General features: G+C 38.0%; 1 protein-coding gene across 1 annotated transcript in view; it reads right to left on the bottom strand.

Annotated features, from left to right (window-relative positions):
* Positions 1–18,893, bottom strand: part of HS6ST2 (heparan sulfate 6-O-sulfotransferase 2) — a 295,456-nt gene extending 276,563 nt beyond the window's left edge. The window contains exon 1 of the mRNA XM_063432044.1: positions 18,194–18,893. Within this exon, the coding sequence (XP_063288114.1) occupies positions 18,194–18,702 (509 nt within the window). The 5' untranslated portion in view covers positions 18,703–18,893. The remainder of the gene's footprint in view (positions 1–18,193) is intronic.
* Positions 18,894–25,862: the final 6,969 nt, after the last annotated feature.

Below are 25,862 nucleotides of genomic sequence, written 5' to 3'. Positions count from 1 at the left end.
ACTTCAGAGCAGAGGAACTCCCAACATTGGGGTTTAAAGCATTTCTGTCACCTGAAACATAATCGTCCTTTGATTCCTCTTGATCCCTATCTCGCAATCTGTGTTGTTTTTTTTACCTTAATTTCTTTTTTTTTCTTTTTTTTATTAAAATGCCTAATTAAAATAGGGACTACTTTTTCTTTTTTATTCCCAACTTGATACAACTTGACATGGGCGGAGCTAGCTCCACTTGTCATGTCAACTGAACATTTCCCAAAATGTTTAAATGTCCTCCACATCCCCCAACATCAAATATTGCGAGTCTGAGCATGCTCCACCCTGCAGTCCACCCTGTGACAATTCGAGGAGGAGGGTGGACTGAGAATGCACGAGATATGAAATGCTGAATGTTGAAAGGCAGAGAGCCTATGTCACTGCCTGATTTTAGAAGATGGCTGAAAGCATAATCAAGATCTGGAGGTGCCCAATAATACATGTAAAAAGGGGGGGCTGGAGAGAAACAAAATACATTGCATGGCGGGGGAGAATAAAAACGGTCACAGATGGTGGCAGCGCCTCTTTAAGAGGACTCTTTCAGCACCATAAACACTACAGTTTATTGCAGGTTTTCCTTTGCAAAGAAGCTTTAATTTACAGTCCCTATATGTTTTTCAAATTATTCCCTTTATAATATAGTGGTTATGTTACTTACAGACTTTCTTTAAAGGGACACTGTTGGCACTGTAACTACTTCATCTCATTGAAGTGGTTATAGTGTCTGGAGTCAACTGATGCCATCCTTCCATTTAGCGTTTAACTGTTTTTAATGTTTTGATGCTAAATTAAAGTACCCAGCAGCCCATCCCCTCTGCGCCGTTTGGGCTAAAGAGGAAGCAACACCCAGAGCAGTAGTGGGTAGCTGAGAGTGTCAGCTGACCACTTTCAACCTATCACAGTGCCTGTTGCCGGTATTAATTAGTATGGCTATGAGGAAGTGTGTAATCCCTGCCATAGACATACCATTAGTAGAGCTTGGGCTGTATGTAACAAAGGACCCTCATGCAGTGTTTAACTGCTTGAAAATGATTTAACACTGAAAGGTGTCCCAGTGCCAGGGGACTCCAGGTGTTATAATCAATATGGTTATAGCCCTTACAGTGTCATGTGTGTATTTCAACTCTAATAAAGATAATTCGTGTGTATTTGACACTATATAAGCCTTTGATTACTGTGGAGTCTTTGCATAGTACTTGTGGGCTCTGTTGGTGTGGAAACATTTTCCCTGTACCCAGCTCGGTATCTAGCGCGAGGCTGACAAAGGCATTTGCCTTGGGTGGCACTTTCAAATGCCCCGGCAGATGCCTTGTCAGCCTCTTCCCCTGGGGGGCCGAAGAGTCACTCTAGGTCCAGCATCACTGAGAGGCACGCGAGGGAGCTGAGCAGGGAAATCAGGGCTCTCTCGGTGTCTAAATTGACTGCACGGCTGTCCATCTAGCAGTTAAAGGATCCCCGCGTGTGTGTGTGTCTGCTGGTGAGTGTGTTAGTGTGTCTGTGTCTTTTAGTAAGAGTGTGTGTGTCTGTTAGTGAGTGTGTTAGTGTGTGAGTGTGTTTGTGTGTCGGTGTCTGTTAGTAAGAGGGTGTGTGTCTGTTAGTGAGAGTGTGTGTTAGTATGTGTGTGTGTCTGTTGGTGAGTGTGTTAGTGCTTCTGTGTCTGTCAGTGAGAGTGTGTGTCAGTAAATGTGTGTGTCTGTCAGTGTGTGTATGTGTCTGTCTTTGTGTGTATGCATGTCTGTCATTGAGAGTGTGTATCTGTCAGTCAATGTGTATATCTGTTAGTGAATGTGTGTGTCTGACACTGAGTGTATATGTGTCTGTCAGTGAGTGTGTATTTGTGTCTGTCAGTCAATATATGTGTGTCACACTGTGTGTGTCTGACACTGAGTGAGTTTGTGCCTGTCAGTGAGTGTGTATATGTCTTGTCAGTGAGTGTGTATGTGTGTCTGTCAGTGAATGCATGTCTGTCAGTTAATGTGTATGTGTGTCTATCGGTGCATGTGTATGTGTGTCTGTCAGTGAGTGTGCATGTGTGTCTTGTCAGTGAATGCATTGCTGTCAGTTAGTGTGTATGTGTGTCTGTGTGTGTCGGTGAATGTGAGTGTGTGTAACTGTGAGTGAGTGTAACTGTGAATGAGTGAGTGAGTGAGTGTGCATGTCTGTCAGTGTGTATGTTTCAGTAAAAATATGTGTTGGTTAAACAGTGTATGTAACAATGACTGTGTATCTGTCAGTGAGTGCATGTCCGTGTATGCATCAGTGAAGGTGTGTGTGTGTGTGTGTGTGTCAGGCAAAGAACATGTTGGTTTTGAATAGAAAGTGAAATTTAGAAGGGGAGGTGGGGGTGCCTGAGTGTTTTCATGCCTAGGGCAGCACAAAACCAGAATACACCACTGCGTGTACCTGACAATTTATAATTGAACAGCCCTGTCTGATCCCCTGCTTGGATTCAAAACACTCTATGCTCATTATATTGCTTGTTTATCTGAATTATCATTGAGATACATGACCATGATAACTGCAAACTGTGGTGAAGCTAGTAGCCGCATCGGCCTCTGATCACTATAACTCAACGTATTATGTAGACCGTACCTGTAAGAGTTTCAGTTTCACTATTTTTTGCACAACTGTTTAGCAGGACTGGGAAACTAATGTGAATTCAAATTGCTCTTATACAATTATTTGCCATTAACCCTTTCACCTTTACATAATATAGAAGAAAAAAAAATGCTATATTTTATAGACTGCGGTTACCATTAATACATTTAAAAAATGACATTAATGAATTAAAACCTATTTTAAGGTCAGCAAGTAGAATCATTTTTAATTAGTTCTGTAGAATATGTATTGCACGCTCTGACAGTATTTCTAACTAATCAAAATTCTTAGCAATTAATCAGATTTTAACCTAGATGTTTTTCAGCCAATAGAACACTGCAGGTACAAAATGTCAGTCAGTACTAGTTCGTCTTTGGATATGAGGAAATAAAATACCATCTTTCCAATTATGTTTATATATCAGATGTACTTCAGTGACATATTCAGTGAACAAAAGATGTTTGCAACAGAACTAAAAAAAGACTCTAAGTACCATAACCACTACACCACGCAGGAGTGGCTATAGTCACAGGAGTCCCTGAACGCCACCTGCCGGCAATCTGTCAAGTATATCAAAAGTAAGGACTTATTTGTTTTACGGTCAATTGCAAGGCTGACAATAAAAGGTGCAGCGTCCGTTAACTTTTGTCAGTTCACGGATTTAATGCCAGCATTGTGTAAGTTGGGCTACGGAGAATGCCGCAGTCTCAAGGGATTCCCCATAGATAGCATTGGCAAAGCGCCAAGACCTGAATAAAAAAAATAGGTGCGCACATAAGGAAGAACTAAGATGCCATTTTATGAGTGGAGCATTAAAAGTCCAGTTCTCAAAGGACATCATCAATTCTGGTTTTGGTAGTATTCCCATCGGGATAGAACTATTGAGGACTGAGTTGGGATCCACTGCTATAGAGTAAAGTTCATTAGAAGTGCAATGCTATTACAGACAAGAATTCAAATTAAACCTCAGTGACTGACTAAACTATCACACATCTCACTCACTCTGTTTCTATAATCATTAGTGGCTTAAGCTGCAGCTTTTAATTTCTTTACATAAAAAATTACCATCAGCGTAATTTTAGATTTTGTTCTGGTTTTTTTTTTATCAATACCACAATAATCCACCAGAGTTAATTTGAGCAGATATGGCGTCTTCATCATTAGAGTCGCTGCAGAAAGTAAATTAATGCAAGGGATTGCACACTGAGGTCTAATCCATCTGATGTAAATCAATGCATTGCACATTTAAATTGCTCTGCTTTCCTTCGAAAAAGTACATTGAAGTGATTCATTAGCCACTGAACTGCTCACAAGAAATAGACCAATTCTCTTAGGCATGCCACTGCATCTCTGCTAGTCAAATTTAAACAGCCATCAGATCTACTAATAAGTCCTTTTTGCTGGCATTTACATCAGTGGAGAACATGATTCTTGACAATTCCGATTAAATTAATGAGGGACAAATTCATAAGGGGTAATATCGTACAGAAGTTATTGAGAAAATCCTATTGCAGTAACCCAGTCCCATTACTGAAACACTTAACTAGTATTTGGCAATGCAGCAGCTCAAACTTAACATGCACCCGGCTCAGTGAACATACACATCAAAAGACTAAAAATTGGAGTCAAGAAATCCATTAATAGAAAAATCACTAAACGTAATATGAATTGTGTTCTTTTGTAAATGTTAGGTCACTCATCCCTGTTGAATTTCTGAATGCTATGTCCAGATGTAAATTCAGCCATTCAAGTAGACAACGTACATTGCAAAAAAGTATTTTATTTTTTTATTTTTTTTTAGATCTAGTGCATTGGTGCATAATTTTGCGATACTTTACAAAAAAAAAAGTATACAAAAAAAAGTATAAATATTAAATTCCTGACCAGCAATTGAATGTTCCCTCTCCACTTGAATGCTCACCATAGACTGCAGTGCTTCGGGGAGAGATAGGTAGATACAGTACTGATGTCTAGCAAGAAATAAGCTGTCTCTGCAGGCTCAATAGCATAAACAGCTTCAGGGCTTCCTTTACACAACTGCACAGAATCCCAATGCATAACACAAGTATGATCTGATGTCAGAGCATTAGAAAGATCTGTGCCATGGAGTCCTTAAAATGTCTCTGTAGCAGGTACATACAGAGACTCTGGAGCCTGTAAGAGTGCTTAAGAAGATCTTTTGATCCCCCCTAATTGGCAAGGATTGTAAATGTGTAATTGCCATATCTGTGGCAACATGACAAACTGGAATGAAGGAGTTGTTGAGACTTGGAATAAATGAAGAAGTGCGTGCACGTTTATTGTTATACGGTAAACGCTTCAAAACGTGTAGAAATATCACACAGGTAATAGTTCTAACTGCATTTTATTAGTTTAATATGATACATGACACTGCAATGTGCAAAATATGTTGTGTCTCTAGAGATATTAAATAATAAGACACTACTTCACTAAAAGGAAAGATTGCCACTTAACGGGGCTTATAAAAAGTCCCTCCAGAGTAGACGTGATCTTATATTTTTAATACATTATATAGATACTATGCAAAAACAATAAATTAAAAATAATAATAAGATACATTTTAAGTCCCACATTTACTCTAAATTCCAGGGTCCTCTGCCTCGGTCTGTATCCAGACCAAAAGGTGACTCAGCCATGATGTCCACTAACCTTTCAATAGGCTTGTTCAACATATATCATACATTGCTACCCCACCAAGACTTATTGCCACTGCAGGGGATTTCTGTGTGTTGTAATAAGAAAGTCAGTTTTCTAATATAGATCATGATGAAAATGAGTTATTTTGTGTGGGCTTTTTTTTAAATATTTCAATAGGAATAAGAACTGACTTTTTCATAAAATGAATATCAAATATGATTATTAAAAAATGTACTTCATTTAATCTAAACCGTTCACATAAAACTCTTTCAATTTTAATTCAAAAGCAAGTTACAGATTTCTAGTTTTACCTCACTTACTGAAATAATCCTTTTTTGTTCCTAATTGGCAGATATCTCAGAGATCAGTTCGCTGTTATTAATAATGCCCACTGTATGAAACATATAATGAATAGCACAAATTGTACAGATAGTTGATTTTATATTGTTAGTCTTACAAAGTTTTTGAGAAACTGCAATAATTGCATTGCAGAACTAAGACTGCCTCTGGTATCTGTCCATCAGATAGCCACTAGAGGCACTTCCTGCTTGCTAAACTGACTTTTTGCTCATGCTCTGCATGAGGACATCTAACATTAGTACAATCCCCATAGGAAAGCATTGCAGCGATGCTTCCTAAAAGGAGGGCTTGCCGCGCATTAGCCCTACCCTAGTCAAGTGAAGTCTAAATTGACTCCACAATGGCGCATTAGGTAGAGACTATACTTCCCTCGTATTAAAAAAACCTGAGAACACATATTATAAACGTATCTATGAAGCCACTGTTATTTACAGATGTTCTGAGTGCATAACAGTTTTTGTTTTTTGTTTTTTTAATGCATCCTTTTCTACTTCTTTACTTATTTTATATCAATGTGTCTAGCAATATATATATATATATAGTGTCATCTATCTATCTACCTACCTACCTATCTACCTATCTATCCATCTATCAATCCATCTATCAATCCATCTATCAATCCATCTATCAATCCATCTATCAATCTATCAATCCATCTATCAATCCATCTATCAATCCATCCATCCATCCATCCATCCATCTAGCCATCCATCCATCCATCCATCTAGCCATCCATCTATCCATCCATCCATCCAGCCATCCATCCAGCCATCCACTATCTATCTATCTATCTATCTATCTATCTATCTATCTATCCATGTATGTATCGTTAGACACACTGATACAACTGATACAAACCCTGTGTTCTTATTGTTTAATTAGTTAAGTGGATAAGAGTGCTGTATAAAAGTGCAAAAAAAAAAAATCAAATTGTAATATATTTGCGACTATTTTCTTGCATTGTTCATATATAAAACTCAATAAAAGTGCTTGTAAATAAGAGCACACAATACGGAGCAATGAATACATGACAATTTTAAGGAAGAGTAAATTAAATTGTCAGAGACTTAAAAGGTTTGAAAGTGCGTGACCATGTTGATATATGTACCAATGACCTGTTACTGTTAATAATGCATGAGTGGCCATCCGTTTCAGTGAAATGTTAATTGTATTTCACCCTTGTTCATGCGTCTAGTGAACAGAAGGTGGGTGTGTTAGAGGAACAAAGGCAATGATTCCATTAGTATTGCAAACATGACTAATCTATGAAGTCAATAATATTTACCCCAATACAATAAAGCCAGTATGATAATATAATATGCTCCTGATACTGTTGCTTTAAAAGGAACCCACCCAAGCATAACAAAAATTCATACTAATACACGAAAAACATCTTATTTTTGGTTAAATATCCTAGTCTAGACTGTAAGCGCGTTTGAGCAGGATCCTCATCTACCTATTGTTCCTGTATAATTTTGTAAATGTCTCATTATAGAGTTTATTATAACGCTACATTATAACATACACGTCTAAATGTTATAATGTTGCGTTAAAATGTGATACACACATTACTAATCTTCACTCAATGCACCATGAGAACATCAATAGATTCTTCAATTACCATGTATTTGCAATTGTCTGTATTTTCTGCAATATTAAAAAAAAAAAATAAAAAAAAAATATATATATATATATATATATATATATATATATATATTTTTAAAACACAGAATTCACATCTGCTTAATGTGAAATGTCACATGTCACCAATATTGGGGACACCCAGTCTGTCCCACGTTTAACACTTATGTAAGCACTGAAGGATTTTGTCCTCTACATTTACTCACACATTCCCTGATATCTCCAATTAATAACAGTCCAAATGCTGCTGCGTCTTACAGTTGCAACCTTAATTTATTTAAAAATACCATAATACCAACTCCGTGCAGTAGGACTAAAATAAAGTGCACTACTACTGCGTGGAGTTCTTTTCTTTACACAAACAACCCAAAATGTAGAGAGCGCTTTAAGATATATATATATATAAAAAAATATATATATATATTGTAATGAACTTGAGCAGCAATCACCTAAAGTGACAAATAACATAAAAAACAAACAAACACATGTTGCGCTTAAATCATACTTAACATCGAATTTGTAGTAAATTCTGAAAAAATATAACAAATACACTGTAGTGCAGATTATCCTTAAAATTAAATATTATATAATTACATATGTGCAGGGCCCCTATCAACTCTGGCTCTGGGTGAGAAAGACTCTTCTTCGAGAGGGAATAACTCCCACACCGCTCAGGCAGACAGACTGTGAATTCCAATAGTGGCAATCTAAATGAGACAGGAGCTGGAGCCAGCCTTCAGAGTGGGAGCTTGTTCCTCCGCACATATGTGATTTACATTATATTATTTAATTATAAGGATAATCTGCACTACAGGGTATTTGTTATATTTTTTTTCAGAATTTACTACAAATTCGATGTTGAGTACGATTTAAGCGCAACACTTGTTTTTTTGGAGTTCTTTTCTTTGCCTACATTTATGGGAGATGTTATCCCTTATGTAACAGAGCAATCTGTACCAGGAGCCAGACGGTTTAGGCTCTCCAGTTACTTAATGCACCATTTACTTTTACAGGGTTATTTATTAAAGTGAGAATTTCACAGTGAGCTTCAAATTTAAGGTCAGACTAGCTAAGCTGAAAGCGAAGCTGACGTAGAGATATTTTTTCCAGTTTGGCTATTTTGACTTTCACCTTGAATTCACCTTGAATTGTCACTTTAGTGAATACCTCTGTTAATGTGTCTTACTTACCACTAATATGTAAATATAAACCGCCCCGGTTATTTTTGTATTTTCTTACAATGTCTATCTTGTTGGCCATTTGATTAGAAGGTGCGGTGGAACCTTAATAAAGACACTGAATGCAGTTTGTCTTGAGACGGTTTAAAACGGCTCCACAGAATGTGACTTAGCATTTAAAGCTATATACACTAAATATACTACTGTCACAATTTGACATTATGTTTGTTTTAGGGGGTAAATAATTTGAAGCACAAATTTACAGAGTAAAGAAAAAAACAATATATCAGAGTAACTTTGTTACGTGAATTTGAACTGTGTCTCACGGTTCAGGGGGTGTATAGCTGAGCATCAAGGGAAATGTAGTCCAGAGACAATTTATGTTGTCAAGGTTACCCATCACTGTTATATAGTGTACATTTAATGTTAACTACTTTTAAACTTTAGAAGGGGCCCAGAGCCTAAGTTTGCCAAGGGGCCCAGATTGCTGTCAATTTGTTCCAGCTCATATGCTTTAATACCAAATTTACACCCACTATAATGTAAAAACATCAGCTCACAGCTTCTGTATCGAAACAGCATCAGAGATAACAGATACAAATCTTCCTCTAATTCTTTCTTCCTGTTTTATATTACAAATTGCTACTTCTTTTTTACAGTACATTCACTCATAAGGTCTCATTTTTGCATGGGAGGTCACTTGGTTCCTTTTATTATTTGACCCGCATTGTAAGGACACAGTTCCCCTATTTCTGTTTTTGCACATCAGAGATTTTATTGCTACAAATCCTTACTGTTCTTTACTGTACCCCAAATCTTCAATTCTTATGATTGTGGAAGGGCCCACTTGGTTCATTTTATCGTACAACCTATATTTCAAAGACAGAGGTTCCTTATTTCTGTTACTGCACCAACAATGTTTACTGATCTTTGCTTCACATAAACCATAATTATGTGGGAAGCCAGGTATCCCCTAACATTGAAAACCTACATACAGTATGTTCAAAATACAGATTTCCTAATTATATTATTGCACTAAATATCTCGTACTTCATGTATTATTAGACATTCACTTCAATCTGAAAAGTGGATCAATTTGCAGTCTTTATTGAGTCCCACTGGGACTATGACATTCATCTTATATTTCCAGTTCCCATCCATGACCATTCCATCTTAGTGATGTCTAACTTCCTCTCAAATTCCCCACCTCTCCTTCTCGACTCTAACAGTCCCACGGAACTTCAGATAACCGGTGTCTTTGGCACATGACTGCATGCTCCTGAAACTTGTTTTTTTAAACTTTTTTTTCCTTGTATTTGATTTAGAAGGACAGTATCTTATAATATTTCCGTTACTGCAGAATTTACATGTAGGACATACCCGAAACCTATTGAAAGCTTTTGTGTAAAGGTTTTGGTTCAGATTCTTTCAGGGTTATTTACTAAATTGGGAAATCAAAGTGAATTTTGCTGGGCAGACACAATAGCCTTCCAGTGCTTTTCTGTGGGAAAGTATTGGATTGGCTGAGATAATCAAGATTGATGATCTCAGACATGGAGGCGGGGCCAGTAGGGCCAGCCATGGAGACACTGGCACAGCATGGGAGAACAGGTGAGTAAAAAAAAACACTTTTCCCATTTGATCGGAGATTGGCCGGTCACCTAAATAGTTACGGACTATGTTTGTATTCCTGACACTATAGTGTTCCTCTAAGTCAGCTGTGCTTCCAGTTTGTCTACTCTGGTCTTAAATTTTAAATTCAATATAAATTAACACTGAATTCTCATTTGAGTGAATAACTCTCCTGGAGTCAAATACGACTTTCAGGATTATTTACTAAAGTGAGAATTGTGTGAAATTCACATTAATTCAAAAGAAATTTAAAATGTTACACCAAAATTGCTGAACTGGAAGCAGAGCTGACATGAAGAATTTTCCAATACAGCTTTTTGGCCTTAAATTTGAAATTCACTTTGATTTCTCAAAATTCTCACTTTAGTAAAATACCCTGTATATGTTGCATATCTTAGGATCTTTTGGGAAAAATGAATGTAGTGTTTTATCCTCTCTTAAAATTAGCCACCTTTTCCCTATAATTTTCTTAATGTCTTGTGTTAGGCTTAAAGGGACACTCTAAGCCAGGCATAGGCAATCTTTGACACTCCAGATGTTTTGGACTACACCTGCCATGAGGCTTTTCCAGCATTATGGGTGTAATAGCATTATGGGGGATGTAGTCTACCACATCTGGAGTGCCGAAGGTTGCCTATCCCTACTCTAGGCACTTCATCTAATTGAAGTAGTCTGGGTGCAGTGCCCCTGTCCCCACGGTTAAGCCTTCTTGCTGTCTACCAGGCAGCCACTAGAGGTGCTTCCTGCTTTTTCACTGAATTTGACTCTGTGAAATGACTCTGGACATACTTACGCTTTGCATGAGGACATCCAGTGTGTTTAATAACCCCATAGGGAAGCATTAAACCAATACAGCTTTGTATCCCACACACTAAACATCTTCTTTCTTTTTATATTGATAATCAAACGCTGGGCCAAGCAATTTTTCTTCTCATGAAGTTATATGGGAATTGCTTATAGCCATTAGGAGTCAGCAGTGAATATTTTAAGATGTAATATTTTAAAGCCATGCAGTGTCATTCACTGAGACTTGCTAAACCTGCTTTTGTTGGTCACCAAAAAAAAATAAATTACGTCTTTGAACAATTTTTCTTATAATTAAAGGATAATCGTCCTCCATAATCTCCCCTCCCCAGCCCATGTACAGGGATATGTGAGCTTAGTTCTTGCCCTGTGCTCTTAGTCATATATAAAGGTTACATCGCCACAGTCCGATAAAGATATAGTTATCCATTCATGGCAAGTATCAGGGAAATAAGTCAAAGAAAATTTTCTGATTTAAGGCCAGAATTTCTAAACTGAAGCATAGCTGACTTAGAAATGTTTTTTTCAGTTTGGGTATTTTTGACCTTAAATTTGAAATTTGCTTTGAATTCTCACGTTAGTGAATCACCCTGTATCTATAAAGACACATGTCCATTTCCCAGCTCTTGAGTGACAATAATTATTATTATTGTTATTATTATTTATAAAGCGCCAACAAATTCCACAGCGTTGTACAATAGTTGGACTAACAAACAATTATGATGAGTCATTAACAACAGCCCCAGGCTTCCAGTTCTTTCAGATGAGAACGTAGCCTAACATCAAGCAGGTGAGCTTCAGGCTACCCACCTGCATTGCACACCTGCAGCAAGCATTTCTGTGGCACAGAATAGTGGGAAGCATGGTAGGGATCGAGCTGTGATATATTGCATTCTGAATATGTTCATAGCTATTCTAGACATCTGGATGGGTGAAATGTTTTATCCACAAAAAGGATATTCAAACGGTTATTTTATAAAGTGAGAATTCTAAGAGAATTCAGGGTGAACTTAAAATGTAAGGTAAAGATAGCAGAGCCGGAAAAATTCTCTAAGTCAGCTGGGCTTTCAGTTCAACTACTCTGGCCTTACATTGGAAATTCACTTTGAATTTCACAAATAACTCTGCAAATGTTTAAATGTTGGATTTTGCACGAATGAAGTCCCTTTAACTCTGAAATCTCAAGAACTAACACATAGAGAGCCCAAGAGAAACGAAGTCAAGTAACTCGTAAACTGCTGGATTTTAAATTTGTCACGAGTGTGCAATCACAGTAATATGGACTAAAATAAGTTAAGATTAACATAACAAAGCTAGAAATAAATGGCGGTGTTGAGAAATTTAGTGTTTTCGCTATTTTGGCCTAAACTTTGCAATACTCCTTACCCCTCCAAAATACAGACACAGTGTAATGAATAAAACCCAATAAATTCAGTCAACCAGAGGTTATTACAATTTTTGTTAGAATCCCCCTGTATCCATGTGGAGATCTTAGTGGCACAAAAAAAGAAATCTTGTCTGTCTTACTGCGCCTTTAAAACAGCGGACAGGTTCTAATCTTACAGTATAATAAAAATCAACTTTATAAACACAAACCCTCTGCGCAGCAGCTGTGTAGTCTAGTTCCATAAAGCACGAAGCACAGGGTAATTTATATGCTGCGGATGGTGCTCACTTGATCGGATATATATTTTATTATCTCCTACTTGTAAATATCAAATATGTTGACCTGCTTTGGATCTGGCTTGTTATAAATGTAGAAACAAATCATCTAAATGAATAAATTATACATGTCATTGTGTGAGCCTCCAAGATAAGATATATATATATATATATGTAAAAAAAAACAAAAAAAAAAAACTTAAAACAAATAAGCTCAATCAAGAAACAGTAGCACTAAAACAAACAAAAAATACCAAGTCTTATGCACAGACAAATGTACAAGAGGTAGAAATCACCCTGAGTTATAGGCTGGGATTTTAACACGCCCCCTGGTGACTTTCTTTGACAGTACCACTTCCCTTGGCATTGATGTTCGTGTAATTGGGGTTCTGTGTCACTCTGCCGAACTCCTAAATTATGCTAGTCACGTACTGCAGTTAATGCAAAGGACTGATCCTCTAGGAAAGAGTGTGTGCTAAGTGCAGTAAAATGAAGGCACTTAATTACATGTAGACAAATATGCACACTGCTGTGCCAATGTTAAGACAGCCGAGTTCTCCCTGGCAATATTGAAAATAATGAAATGCAGAAGGATGGGCTCAAGAATTTGTTGGCCTAATTTGAACTCAATGTAAGGTGTAAGCAAACTATTAAAGCTGTTAATTAAACTCGCTGCCAGATGGCCTTGTGACACAATACTATTCAATCCGATTACGCCCCACTGGCAATCGAAAGGTTAACTGAAAACAAGCAGGCAAATATTTTGTTTGAATGATAATCCTATTGTTCATACAGGACACACGCATGGAAATTAGCTAGGCTGACCTTTCTTTCACAAAATGCTTTGTAAGACTATCGTAAGACTCTTACATCGTCTAGATCTGATTTTTGAAGAGCTACTAATAGAATCAATAAATTGCAACTTGTATTGGGATGGACTGACATGCCCTATTATTGGTACAATACATTTTATTCCATGCATAGAATTCTCAGTGTTTCTCCTGTTTGATGAGTGGTGCTTACTGCTACCTGAACCAGGGGGTACATGTTTTATAAGAAATTGATACAGGGGACACAATCTAGGTTCTATAACCACTTTCCTATAAAAACACATTCTTCTCAATAACGTAGAAGTATATTGTCACGATAGCTACTACTGACTGACTTGTCTTGCACAATGAGGCTGTCAGCACAGACATAAGACTGATCACCTGTCAATCGGGCGTTGGTAAAATGGCATGTACCTACAAATGTATCTGTCTATTTCGCACTGCTTGAGCAGTGGTGTTATTTTAAAGGGACACACTAATCACTATAACCACCACAGCCCATTGTAATTTTTATGATGCAATGTCCCTTTGGCTTCTGTCCCCCTATTATTCTTTTTAAGAAACTTTTTAAAGTTTGGACAAAAATGAACACCAGTCTTGGATGGCAATAATGGGCTAAAAGCATTGGGAAAACCCACCCGATCACATGCGGCCTGTCACTGATATGCAGTACTGGAAGGTCAATGTTAAGGTTCACTTTCAGATGCTGTCAAACTACTCTCAACCAGTAAGACACAAACTGGAGGGATGGGATGAAGTACTCAATGACACGGTACTTACAATGAGCTGTAGTGGTCATGGTCCATAGAGGGCCCATCTAATACTTCAGTTCATTAAAGAAGGAAATAGTAAAATTAAAAGTTACTATAACCACTATGTACGTGCTATTGCTAAAGTAAGAGAGATAAAAAAACAAATTGTTAAACAGATCCCTTAGGTGGGAACTAATGCATACTGTTTTCTTACATTTAGCACCTCCGTGCCACACGCTAGCTAAGCTGACGTTCTCTAAATATGCATAACCATAATGTACAACTCACAGTTTAGTGAATAAGCCCTTCCATGCATCACTGACATTACTGGGGTCTGATTTAGGCTTAACCAGAAGGTCTTGTTAATTATGTACACATTTCTAAAAAAAAATAGGAATTTTAAACGTTATGTAATAAAAGTGTTTAACTTGCTGACCTGCACTATTAATGACTTTTTCTTTCTTCCCTGTTTTAAATATACGCTATTGACGCAATACCCTTTTCTTGCAAAGCATATCATATCACCTATGACCCCAGGTGCTTCTGGTTATCAGAGCAGATTAATGCTAGTGTATAATAAAAAATAAATAAACAGGTTTTGAGTCCAATATAAAAGTAGCAATATCATTGAGTAATTTTCTACATCCACCAAATTTAAATGAGTTTGCTACTATGTATTTATTTCTCACTTTGATAAGGAATATTTCAGGAACAAAATATTTGCACTGTACTTACAACTCGTATTGTATGTTTAAAAATCTTGTACTATATACTATTGCTAAAAAAATATACACATATATACACAAACAGATGCACAAATACAATATATTTACACATCCCATGTTAACGTGAAAACCATTTTAACATGAAAATAAATGACTGGATATTTCTTTGAATCAAGGTGTAGGCCATCTAGCTACCAAGATTACCAGTTTACGATGATACTAAGAGGCTCAAAATGAGGATTTGTCTAATCTTAACAATGTATCCTGTAAGCATCGTACAAAACATGTTTGCAGTAATTGTGTTATTAAGTCGTATAATATTTTTTTACAATATTCAGATGAAACTAAATAAAGATGGTTTCCTAAAACATCCCGAAAACTCCAAACCATATATTTGTTTGTACTTACAAGTCGGTTAATGTTTATATTTTTCTACTTGCAAATTATTCATATATTTTTGCGTCATATAAAGTACTTACAAGCATACACAAACATTTTTAAAACAGTGGTGCTCAAACCTTTGCTCCCGCCATATGCTTAATGTGTCCCTTACTATATTTTTACTATGTACAAAGCTATATACTAAAGCGTGAACTGTCTGCAGTTCAAAGTGAGTCCACAGTGAATTAAAAATATTAGGTCAAAAATAGTAAAAAAATGAATATATCGCTTAATTGGCAAATTTTTCTAGTTTGCCTCCTTCGGCCTAAAATTTTAAATTAACTTTAAATGTGTATTTATAAATATAATATATTTTTAAATCACAGCAGACACCATAGGAGAGTTCCCAAGACATTGTCTCCAGTGTAGAGAAGTGTGGTTACCTATATTTTCCTAAGGAATCAATATTGGATTTTTTTTGGGAGGTGGGGGGACTGAACGTGCACAAAAGCAAATGTTCGCTTTGTAAACATTCTGTCCACACACACAAGTTTAAACGTATACAAAGACATTCACAGTGAGGGCTTTCCTTATTATCAACACGTTTGTTCCTAGCATCTAAAGTATTCTGTAGGTGAATATGTGCATTGGAGGAATGCAGAGACAGAATACTGAAGATGATCGTATACACCTGCACTCCAAGCCAGCCTTAATCTGCAGAGTCTGCTGTGCTAGGGTTTAATATTCCACTCACACAAATACATTTTACAGAGAAAGATGAAATGTTTATTACTGTTGATGTTAATTAGCTCAACCTAAGATCATACTGAAAAATACGCTCCTACAGAGGTTATATAATTGGATTTTTAAAGCAGATGTATAGCAGACTATATAAAAATCACATGATAGAAGCAAATTGCATCTACCTTTGTTTGTAAAAGGAAATTAAATATAAATTTAGATAATGAGCGTAGTCCCCCTCCCATAAAAAAAAAATATCTTGACATTTATATTTTGAAATTGTTTATATGATCAAGTCTGTACAAATTAACATTTTCAGAAAATGTGTTTTTGTCCAATTGTATTGTGATGAGAATTTTTTTTTTTTTTTAAATTCACAGAATGGGGGTGTGATGACCACAATGCAAATCTTCGGTGCCAAAGGGGTTAATTTGTTAATTTGTCATCCATCTGCTAAAAACTAGAGTATGTAAAACTGGGATTTAGATATTAAAATACATTATAAAAGTACGCAGGGGTGCAGATCCTAAACCATGCTGGGATAATCTACTATTGTGAAAATGATTTATTAACCGGGAAAAATAGGCAAGCCATTATCATTAGGGCATGTGGAGCAGAGTTAAACACTTAATATCAAAATCCATCAAAGATTTTACGTCATATCGAATGCATGTTGCGTCATTGAAATGGAGGAAATTGCACACTTGGGGGGCTTTAAAAGCTGCAGCATTTATTAACACACAAAATTTTGCACATTCATTTTCCATAAATGTACTCTAATTATTATACTGATTTATTTAAATAAAACTTTTTGGCAGAAAAGTGATGTTCAAACCTAGCAGGAAATTAGTATAAAAATACTTTCGACTTGTAACCATTCGATTTTGTTTTTGTTTGAGAGAATTACAAACAAAATTAGCTCTTTTATGTTTCTTAGTTTGTGCTCAATGTTGTGCCCCTATTTGGTTGGCAGGGAAGGCCCAACAAATTGGTTAGTACATTATCTAAAAATTGAAATGGTGAAATAAAAAACGTGTCATCTTTTACTGGCTGGAAGCATTACTACATATGTACTAATGCAACCTGTCACAGTGTACCAGTAAAGTGTCACTGTTACCCTGCCTTTTATTACTGTTAATATCTAAAACTAGAGACATTTTACTAAATAAGAAGGTGAAACGGTGGAATTAGTGTGCCAATATCAGACCAACTAACAGGCAGAACATCCTAACTCTTATACATGAATTAAGGTCTTTCTTCCAATATAAGCTTGGTTTAATGGTGTCAGTGAAAATCGTATCCACATAGCACACACTAAGGGAAAAGTGCATGGTATTTCAATACCACATGCTGGTGGGTTAAATATTTTATACAGCAATCTAAAACCTTTACTGGAGCACAAAGGCTAGATCTCTTTAACAGATGATTATGTTTACCTTTTGAAGAATAGGCTGACATGTAGCACCCTCCCTAGATTGCAAGCTCGTTGGGTCAAAAACTGTCTCTAGTCTATTGGGTGTGTAATATATCTGTATGTAGGAGTGGATTAAATATTTGATATATCTATCCGAAACATTTACTAGTGCAAGAGATCACTTTAGAAGATTGTATTAACCCATTCTATAAAAATACTGATAGTCAGTACCCCCACTAGATTGTAAGCTCTGTGAGTCAGAAACTGGTTTAGGAGGTGTGTAATAAATACCCAGGCTGTTTCCATATTTAGTTAGCAATTTAAACGCTAGCCTGCAGATCGTGCAATTATCATTTTGAATAAAATACTGGTAACCACTGCCCCCTGTAAGCTCTTGGGGTCATGCACTGGTTTCTAATATACCTTTTAAATATTTAACAATCTACAATCTTTACTAGTGCGACAGACCCCACGCACACACAACTGTAAGCTCTTTTGGTCAGAAGCTGATCTCTATGGATGTATTTACAGTGTGCTTATTCTGCCAGATGTATTTTATGTTACAAAGTAAATTATACAGCACTGAGTACATTACTGCAGCTTATAAATAAATATACTGACACGGTGCAGTTTTATTGTGTGATATCTCTCTGGCACTCAAATGGTAAAATCCTCAGCATAAGAACATAATCAATCCAATTGTGAAAAGAGCCCACAATTCACCCAGCTGCAGTACAGGGCACATAGTACTACATAGAAAGAGGAGGCTGAGAGATTGACTCACCTTAGGGGTCTCAGCTTGATCTCCTTCTTGTTGTCGACCACTGCGGGGACACAGTTGGTCAGCTCTGTCCAGTCTGCATGCAGCCCACAACTCCATCCAGTAGAGAACCTAGAGAACAGCCAGGTCTCCTTCTTGCCTGGTCTGTGACAAGTGCACTTCTTCTGACCAGCTTTGCACTCACAAGGCTGCTCCAGCTGGATGTTCCTGACCAGGTGGCGTCCAAAAGTGGTCCCCCCAGTCTTCTGGATGTGGAGGAAGACAATCAGATCATCCCCCTTGATGTTAAAATCTACCTTTCTCAGCAAGTCGTCCAGGGTGAAATTGAATTTGGGGATGAATTTGGCCGGGCTCTCATCTTCAGCCCTGTAGGGGTCCACCAGTGAGGAGCTGAAGGCTTGCAACCTTAGCAGCTGGCATTCAGTGCCTGGGCACACATACTGCAAGACAATCACTGCAAAGAGAAATACCATCACCAGGGCCAGCAGCAATTTGTTGGATTTGTCATCCATGTTCAGGGTGCCACTTGAGATCCAAGATCATTACGACAGAGCCTGGTTACACTGAGGGGGGTTTCAAAGATGCCAAGAGGGTCTGCTTCATGGCTCCATAGACACAGACTGATTCCTGTTTTCCTTTCTTCCCAGCAGCCCAAGCGTTCAGTCCTCTACAATAATACACACACACACACACAAGGCTGGAGAGGCTGCAAAGATACACACCCCCAGTCTCTCCCACCTCCCTCCAAACACAAGCCTCTCCCCTTACATAGAATGCTACATTGTTATTCCTTGTGGCTGGTGAAATCCCCTCCCCAGTGCCACCTCTATATCCTCACACTGCCAACCCACTGCTCATGGTTTGAAAGGAAAAACCCACAGAGGTGGAATGCAGTGTATCTCCCTTTCATTAACATTTAAACAAAATAGCTAGAGAGCCTGTAACATTTCACTGCAGCACACAGCAACATATTGGGAATAAAACATTTGGTGTGAATGTACGTGTACAATTATCACCTTTTTTTTTTTTTAAATGTATATTCTTTCTAAAAAAATAAATAAAAACATTAAAAAAATGACAGAATTAAGTACACAGTGAAACGTTGTCATAACATATTAATGCTATACCCGATTCAATACAAACAGAGAGAATGGTTATAAATGGAGAATCTGTAATAACTGTTTCAGTGTTAGATAACAATCATTAATTATGTGTCAATGTTTTCTACAACACACATACACACACACATACACACATAACATACACACATAACATACACACATACAAAATTCAGTTCATTATCGCTTGAAACTAAAGATTGTGAAAATTGCATAAATTTAAAGTTATTGCTACTTTAAAAATTAGCATTTCTTGCCATATTTTTTAATTTTGTAATTTTTACAAAGTTTATGAAGGTAGGTTAAAAGTAAGTTACATACACTTCCATTATAGTTTCTTGGATACAAATATCTATAGCAAATGCATTACAATTACAAATATATTTCAATTCACATATATATATATATATTTATGGTTAGATATGTAATAAAGGTTTGCATTTTGTTAGAAATAATCCAGGATGCACACATTTTTTTAAATTTCTTTACAGAAGGCTAGTGCCTACATTTAAAAATATAATAAACAATCCACGCCCAAAAGACCCATAGTATTAAACAAAGGAGGGGAAGTAGTCTCAGCAATGACAGTTGAATTGTATACATTATACAGCACAAGGTCACAGATACCCCACATGCAAATGCATCCCTTAATAAGATGACATTAAGGTGCCTTGAATCAGAAGGCACTTCAAGGCAGTAAATCTTTCCTACTGGTCACAAAACAGACTTTAATAAAAAAGAAAGAAAACTGAACTGAATAAAAATATACAAAATAGGAAATAAAAAACACTCGAAACAAGATACATAATACCAGTAACCACACAAGCCCAAAAACGTTTCAGTATAATCCTTCCATTGTGACCATAATTTGTGAGACCTTCCTAATGAGTTATGGACCAGGCCTATAATTTGTTCATTAAGGGTATACTACCTTTTTTTTTTTTTTTTTTAATTCTTTATTTTTGCAGTGCTTAAAATGGTTACAGGCTTGCATATGGTACCCCAACGGCATTCCATACGTTGATTGCTAAACATTTGTTACAGAGGGCATTAGGTAGACAAAGCACTTTTTTTTTTTTTTTTTGATATTACATGGTAAACAGGCTTAAACGTAGATTGAGATTACAATAGAAATACAGAAGAAACATTCTAGAGTTTTGCTTTTAACACATATGAATAGGTCTAAATGACTAGGAGACATGTTATTACATGTAGTTGACAGGCTATGGATCTGCAGTGGTTAATCTTTAGGTATGAGCATGCTAGGCTAGATATTCACGCTACTTTAGTACGCTTAAACGTTATGAGAGTTAAGCTAGGGCTAGGGCTCATTATAGGGTATACATAGAAAGAAGATAAGGTTAAATAAAATTTTGCACAACATTATACCCCACAAGTATCCAGGCTGTTTTATGCGATTCGGCTTATTCCCATGCGGGTCCCACAGCCAAAAAGTCCCAGTGAGTATGTGAATATTGCAAAATGTCACAGTGGGCCAACAAGTCTTCAACGGAGAGATATGTGCATACATATATAGGCTAGTAGTGGCCTGAGATGAGTGACCCGATCAGCCGACTCCCTCCATTGGTATAGAGCTGCCCCATCTGGAAGCCCTCAGGGTTCCCCTTTCTGTGTTAGGCTGCAGTGGGGTACCTCGGTCACAGTCTCTGTGTCTTGCGGCGTCCTCTGTTCCCTTTTCAGTCTGCTTGGGGGTCCGTTTCTGGATAATGTGAGTTTGAGCCTCCGATGGGGTGGGGGTCTTCTTCCTCCACGGTCCTTGGGAGTCTCGCGCTGCCTTGTACTGGTTTCGAGTAATCGGTTTTCGTTGGCGTATCTTAGGCAGCGCGGCAGTTTGTTTTGTCTGCTTTGTCTTCGGGCGCCTCGTGGGTTGCTTGACTGTAGGCCAGCTTGGGTCTGCGACTGGTTGTGTGTCACCTTGAGTTATGTTTGCTTTAGTATACTGCTTTGCACCCCGCTGGGTCAGTTCCCGGAATTTTTCCCAGAATGTGTCGAATGCTTGTGCGATGTTGTCGTGCATGGCTCCCTTCCTGGGAGTTTGGGTGAAGCTGGGTCTCGGTGCGGCGGCCATCTTGGCTCGCGCCACATGGGATTCCGATTCTGCAGAGCCTCGCCAGTGGATGCTGGACGGGTATGTCTGCCCTTTGGGGGGGACCGGGATGACCCCCGCCGGTCCATAGGGGGGGGGGTTGGAGCGCTTTTGGTCTCCGTAGTCGACCTTGGTGCAGGAAGAGCGGCCGTCTCTCCCCGCCTCGGTCACCAACAGGCCGCATGGCTGCTTCGTCCTGGAGCCGCAGGCTACCGGCAGAATCGCCACAGGTAACATGGTCCCGGGTTGTTCACGGGTGTCCAGCAGAAGTATTAGGCGGTATTTTGTAGGTTTTGGCACGTTAATTAGTCGATTGATAGGTCTCAGGCCCGGAGCTCGGGCAGCCTGCGACCATCTGCTTCAGCAGTCAGGCTCCGCCCCCAAGGGTATACTACCTTTTAACGTAAACATTGCCTTTTCAGAGAAAAGACAGTGTTTAAATTACAGCCTAGGGACCTCCCCAATGGTGACTCCTTGGAGGGCCAGTAAAGGTGCTTCCTGGGTCAGTGCTGCACGAAATGTAGCACTGACATTCAGTGTCTCCACGCTCTGCATGGAGGCTCTAAACTTTAGAGAACTTTAGAGATGATTGGTCAGGGTGGCATTTGGCTCCGCTCCTGCCCTGAGTCCTTGGCTGACATCATCAGAATTGACAATCTCAGCTAATCCAATAATGCAAAATGTTTGCAAACAGAGAAAGCATTGTGATTGACTGAGATCATCAATCCTGATGATATCAAACAAGGAGGAGGAGTGGGGGGCAGGGCCACATATAAGGAGTCCCGTACGGCGCTGGAAAAAGGAGTAAATCACCTTTCTAGCCAGAAGTTAGGGGGAGCGATCACCTAAATGGTCGTTTTAGATCTGTAGTGTTAGGAATACACCTTTGTTGTCCTGACACTATAGTACCCCTTTAAGCAGCTCTCCTATATTTTAGCTTTCACTTCTTGCATTGTGTATGGAAACCACATCCCTAAAAAATATCTGCACACCCCAATTAACGCTGTTGTGGTTGGACATTTATTTAAAAATGCTCACAGTGGCCATAAGCTTTATTGTGGAGGTGTTTTTTTTTCCCAATTGACGCTCTATATTATTCAAATCTGTTACAAAATGGTAAATATAAAAATATATTGGATATAATGATCTTATATGGAAACATTATTATCTTGCAGTGTATGGGAATCTAGCCGTTAAAACTTAAATCAGCTTTTTTTTTTTTTTTTTTTTTACAATTGTGTTTTATTACTTGTGAAGGAAGAGCTGTAGATAAAACTTTATACTGATTCATAACTGTAGCAAATTGTATAGAGCTGCAGATTATTACATTGTTGCAATTTAATAAAAATGTCACCAACAAACCTGTTTGTAGTTTAGCTTCATTGTTTGAAACTTTTTATATATTATGTTAATGACTTTGTGATCTCCTACTGTCTTATTCATTCTCACCTTTCCCTTTTATCCCCGCACTAGTTTTGTTTATCATGTTGTACTTGCAAATTAACTGATCTCCTTTAAGACCTCTCTACAACTCCCAATATGTGTATATAATTACTTGTTTAGGCTCGCGTGAAGCTATGACCCACCAATATCAAGTCTCCAAACCTATGAAAAAACCTACTATGATTACTCCTCTATCTCTAAATTTATAAACAAAATCCTGAAGAGAGTATGCGTCATACATATTGTGATCTGACCAGTATTTTAATTGGAAGATCGTGTTTTCTAATCCCTTAGTGCACAATTTGTGACATCATTATTACTCTTACAAAAGCATGTCTTCATTGATACAGAGGGCCCTAATCTTTAAAACAGCACTGACATCATTTTAGGAGTTACACCAATATAATGTTCCTTTACAAACACAATTCCCCTCCTAAAAGCTACCACACACACAGCATTCCCACTCTGAGCCACCACAAATACAACAACCCCACTTATATCCACTTTAAACACTGCAACCCTATTCACGGTCATCCCACACACAACCTCCACACACAGACTCTCCATGTACAGCCACCAAACACTGCAACCCTATCCAGTTATCCCACACACAACCTCCACACACACAGACTCCCCATTTACAGCCACCAAACACTCAACACACACAGACAACCCCGCCACATACACACACAATTCACACACAGAATCTTCATACCCACAACAGGACAAGCAAGAGTAGTGCAGCTGTGGCCACCAAAATGAGTTTAACTGCTAAGAATCACTGTTATAATTGTTGCAAGTGCCTTAAAGCAGCTTTGTTACTTCTAATCATCACAGAAAGATAACATATCATACTCATATTGACTGCACGGTTATGTCATTGAAATCCCAACACAATCAAAATAAATCACAAGACAAAGTAGGGACTACTTTGTTTTATAAATAAAACTGAGGCTGACATAACATTGAAAAAGTTGGTCCTTCCAAGGTCTACATATGTAATTTCCCAGTTGGTGTCTCTAGTGAAGATTCCACCAACTCACAGATCTTTCAAAGGTCTCTGCTTTGTACTCTCTGTATGTACAAGAGAAACACGCTGACATGACTCATTGTGTGTGAAAGTACTGAAAAGTGAGAGCTTCTCTTTCGTGTGGCATGCCACCTTGCGGGAGTTCTGGCTCACTCTATGAACATTGTGAAAGTGAGTCACTTTAAGGATGACCCTGAAGCAATATAACTTTGCATCATTGCGAAGGTTGGGGTGCAGAACGTAGTCAATCTCCCTGCTGAGAGTGATTTATAACTGCAACACCTAATAATAATCGCTGCAGCTATAAGCTATAAGTCTCCCCTGGCTCTGACACAACAAAATGAATAATTTTCACTTTCTCCCGTGTTGTGCTAATTAAATACAACATGTGTGTGCACCATGCACAACACGCACACATGCAAATAGAAAACATCTATCTCTCCTTACTCAAGAAAGGGCCAAACTACAGCCAAACAACTATGATCCAGGATGTGAACAAACTGATAGCAGTGCAATATGGCTGCTAACAGTGTATTGATCAGCACCAATCATTGCATGTGATAAAGGGAGCTGTGGGTGGGGATAACCTACTTATCTCATTAACCAAAATGAGAGTCAGCAATGGACCTGCAAACAGCCTACTTTATATAATGCTTTAAAGCAGGCCTGCAAAATCTGCATCCCCCCCAGATGTTTTTGTACTACGCCCATGATTCTTTGAATAAAACAGATAGCCAATGCATGTGATTCATTTAATGAAACAGATAGCCAACACCCATTGAAGTTGTCTGGGCCCTTTTGCACTTAGTGTTTCAATATTTACATTGCTGCTCTACATCTGCCCTGAGTGGCTGTCTACCAGACAGCCAATAGAGAGCTTCCGGAATCCAAACGGACCCTTGGTCCGTTATCTGATGCAGGACATCCTCACGCTATGCATGAGGACCTCCAGTGTCAGATTTTTCCCCATAGGAAAGCATTGATTAACGTATTTGGTGGGGGAGGAGCATGGGCGTAGCTGGAGCTGGATTCGGGTAAGTGACTGGACCCCTTCAGCGCCGCAGGGGGGGGGGCGCGAGGGAGGGGGTCAATGTAGGGCCAGTAAAATGGCTTTGTTTTCCTGGCACTATGGGATCTCTTTAATGAAACAGATTAGCCAAGGGATCATGGGAGTTGCAGTTCAAAACATCTGGGAGGCCGCAGGTTGTGCAGGCCTGTTTTTAAAACAGGGGTACATTTTTAACTTTTCATTCTCATCAAGCGTGCTAGAAACCGTCCATAAAATGAAAGTATGCATTTTCAAGTTTATATTTATTTCAATGCAAGAATGACAATATGCACAATAAAAAAATAGCAACATAATAAAGTACAAGGGAATAAAATAAAGCAGAGGGGCAGCAGACTGGCGTAAGTATGGTGCTGAAAAACAAATATTGAAGCATTGTGCATGTACACAATGGGGATTGAAAAAGAACTACTGGCTACAGCTTAACAAGTTGCAACCAAACAAAAAGAAAAACAAGAAACTAAGAACAGAGTAGATGTTCAAGGTATGGTCCCATGGGGTGTGTAAGAGTGGCGTAATTGGTTAGTAAATTGAGAAAGGAAATAGCAGGTAAAGTTGTTTGTGAATATTTGTTTAGGACACATGGGCAAAACACACTGTGTAGATATAATGTAGAACCTATAATCACTCAAGTAGGTATAAAGCAAGGTAAAGTATAAGAAATGTGTATGAAGTGGGGCATATCTACAATAGATAACCCAGTCGAGATAACAGAAAATGTAAACATGATTGTGTGCATTTGTGTAAGTGTGTTAGGTTCTGATCAACAAAATCATAAGTGCAATAAATCAAATAAATACATCCTAATCAGACTTGTGCTGGGCGAAACAATTTTTTAGTTTAGATCATTTCATCAAAAAGAACATTTAGTTTGGTTGGTCTGAATTTTTTTCATGTGGCATTTCATC

The sequence above is a fragment of the Pelobates fuscus genome, chromosome 9, assembly GCF_036172605.1.
Source record: "Pelobates fuscus isolate aPelFus1 chromosome 9, aPelFus1.pri, whole genome shotgun sequence".
Classification (NCBI taxonomy): domain Eukaryota; kingdom Metazoa; phylum Chordata; class Amphibia; order Anura; family Pelobatidae; genus Pelobates; species Pelobates fuscus.
Note: the sequence above shows the minus strand (reverse complement) of the source record. Positions and strands in the feature narration are given on the sequence as shown.